This window comes from Myotis davidii, unplaced genomic scaffold (assembly GCF_000327345.1).
Source record: "Myotis davidii unplaced genomic scaffold, ASM32734v1 scaffold96, whole genome shotgun sequence".
NCBI lineage: Eukaryota > Metazoa > Chordata > Mammalia > Chiroptera > Vespertilionidae > Myotis > Myotis davidii.
The window spans coordinates 11,574,668-11,577,940 of record NW_006289416.1 but is presented as its reverse complement, the minus strand read 5'-3'; the positions used below and the strand labels follow the sequence as shown (position 1 = coordinate 11,577,940).

Below are 3,273 nucleotides of genomic sequence, written 5' to 3'. Positions count from 1 at the left end.
TATTTCTAGGAATTTTATGTAAATTATTTACTGCTCCAAAAAATCTATGCTGTAGGTGTTACTATCTGCTTTTTACAAATGAGGAAACTGAGACACTGATCTATGACTTTTGATCTTTTGTTAAGTCATGGTTTGCAAGGCTTGTATATCATAATATAGAGGTAAATGTCCCAAATAGGGCCAAATATATATACATTTCTTACATAAAACTAGAATATACAATGTGATGAAAAGAAGACAAGATGATCTGTGTTGACTTGTGCTTTGCAATTTACTAGTTATTTGCATCTCCAAAGTTCAATCCTCTCATCTGCAAAATAAAGACAGTAAACACACTGTGGTGTATTCTAGGTTGACCAGCCATTCTGGTTTGTGGATTCTAAAGTTTCCCAGAGGTGAGGGATTTTAGTGCTGAAACCTGGAGAATCCCAGGCAGACTAGACACCCTACTTGTAGTGAACATCAATGTTGACAATAAATGTAAAAATAAGTGTCTAACCCTTTGCTCATTAAATATTAAAATTCTTATGAACACTGGTGTCCACATGTAGACTGTCACGCTTGCTTACCGGGGCTAGGCCATTCTGCCAGCCATGATCGCTTGACAGTGTTACTATTCTGATCTAACTGGAAGCAGAGAAAGTGCTTGGAGAGCCTCTGCACTCCCGTCCCTAGGGGCTGGGTGTGCAGGAAGAGCCCGGTTTCCTCCAGGCACACTGTGATTACTTTGCCTTCTATCCAAGTCAATACATTTGAAACGAAAAGAGTGTTTTAAACAGTCGTGAGGACAGAGTTCGATGGTCACTGTTTGGCCCTGGCGTCATTTTTTCAAACATGTCCACGCTGATATAGTGACAAGGTGGGAAAAGAAGTGCTTTTCCCTTTGCGTTCACCCAATGATGAACCCAGTCCAGGAATCTTTGTATCACTTTGAACCAAGGGGGGACAATATAGTCTACGGTTCAATTTAGCTATTCCTGTAAAAGTGATGCATTTTCATGAAACTCAATCCTTCATATCCAGTATCTAGGACCCTCCAGAGACCTGCTGTCACTCATTCTGTCTGGGCCCCCGAGTGTTTCTGCGGCCACAGTTCCCCTCGGTGCATTTTTTATCCACCAACGTGGAGCAGTAGAGAATCCTCAATGTCACTAACATCCTATCCCGGGCTCCTTTCCCCAACTGGCTGATTTCTGACCAGAGGAAGCTTTGAGGGCATCGGGGTGACAGAGAGAAAGGAAAAATGACAGTTCTGCGTTTCAATTTAATTAGACAAATGCTTATTGACCATCCATTATTTGGAAAGATTAGCACTAAATGCTATCAAACTAAAAAATGAATAAAACATAACCACTGCCATCATGAATAGAGGGAAAGACAAGTGTGAATGTGATTAAATTAGCAAGCAGGCTGCAAGGTATAGCAGATGAGAAGCACATGGGATTCTGGAGAGTCAGGCCACGTCTCTGGGCAGAGAGGGAGAGGCAGGACAGACCTCCAACAGGGACAGGTGTCCCACACCTTGAATGGTCCACAGGATTAAGGCTAAAAGTAGAGGAAACAGCACTTTGGTGGCATGACAATGGAAAGAGAGCCAAGTGTGTTCACAGAAAAGTTGCAGTTTTAACAAAATTTGTCAATACTGGGGGGAATAAGAAAAGGAGAAAATATTAATGGAAATTAGGCTGGGGTCAGAACGACAGGGCTCATTGAGTTTTGCCTTTATTCTAGTGACAGGGGATTGGTAACAGGAGGTTTTAAACAGGATGTTGACATGGCGAGCCTTAGCTTTCAGGAAAGGAATGAGGAAAACCCAGGGGCATTAGGAAGAGAGGAGATGTTGTGAGCAGAATGCAGAGTGTGAATAAAATCAGGGCAGTGGTGATAAGAGCTTTCAAAAAGGTGGGGGCAGGAGAGAGAGATGGAGATGAGACAGAGAAATCCTCTGGAAATCCAATCAATAAGCCGTGCATGTGTGTGTAATATTGCCATGCATCTGTGGCAATATTCTGGGGAGAGAAGAATGGGGAATGGATGGATTCATCCATCCAATAAACATGTATAAAGTGTCTTTCAATGCTGTGCTAGACATGCCAAATGTAGACATCAAATGCTTGGTGTCCTCCTCCCTTAGGAAGGTAACCTTAGTTGGAACACAGCATATCCACCCCTGTGTGATCACAGCTAAGACTGCAACAGACACTTAGGCATGTGAGTGGGTGAATATGGAGAGCTAGGAAGGGAAGAAAGGGTCCATCACGAATATCCTAGAAACTTCCAAGTGTGCCATGGACATGAAAGGTAGGACACTAAGAGGCCAGTGGCCACCTGCTCTCTCTAAGATCGCCCCTCCCAACCTCTTTCTTCCTTGATAATTTTTAATAAGAACAACTAAATTGTTTCTTTCAGAGAATAGACAGCCATTAAAATAATGTTGTTTGCTTATTAGAATATGTGCTTCATCACATCTCGTTCACTACTGCCAAAAGAAATAGCTGATGAATAAGTGAAGGTTTTATTATTGTTTGATACAGTCCTCCTCTCTCTCTCTCTCTCTCTCACACACACACACACACACACACACACACACACACACACACACACACCACCCCTCACCCAACAGCTTTTTTTTCCTAAAGGAGAAGGAAGATCAATGAAGTAGGAGACAGAGAGGAGGCAATAGGCATATTAAAGCTTTGTAAATATGGGGCAGACAGCCAGCTCCTACTAATTATTAAGTGAATGACTCTCCCCTTTTCCTCCACTATTACCACAATTCTTTCCTCTCCTTTGTGTAAGAAAAGCACTCAAAAAAACATATGTGAGTGCTAAGACAGCTTGGCCAATGCTGGGTGATTAATTGTAGAGATCCTCGAACATCGGAATCGCTCAGGGTAAACAAGATTCAGAAGGAGGCGCAATGCTCACCTGTTATACAGAATGACAATGACAGCGGCAATTAGGATAACAAACAGCAACGATAAAACTGCCCCTACAACCATCCAGAGGACATACTGGTTGTCGTTTTTACCTAAGAGAAAAAAATTATAGTACAAATTAGGAATTCAGCCAAAGCCAGCCAAAAGGAAGACAGAAAAATGAGAAAAGATACATCCATCATCGTAGAGGCACAATTGAAAACAAACAACTAATCCAAGAGAGAAAAAAAAAACACAGGATGAGATAAGGGAAAAATATAATTTTCCGTTCAGTCTCCTAAGTATTTCGGACTCCTGACAGATTTTTGCTAGTTCTTCGATGTCTAAGATTTGA

General features: G+C 41.8%; 1 protein-coding gene across 1 annotated transcript in view; it reads right to left on the bottom strand.

Moving 5' to 3' along the window:
• The window catches only part of CD226 (CD226 molecule), a 57,493-nt gene that overhangs the window by 4,302 nt on the left and 49,918 nt on the right, over nucleotides 1-3,273 (bottom strand). Inside the window, 1 exon segment of the mRNA XM_015562768.1 lies at nucleotides 2,929-3,031. Within this exon segment, the coding sequence (XP_015418254.1) occupies nucleotides 2,929-3,031 (103 nt within the window).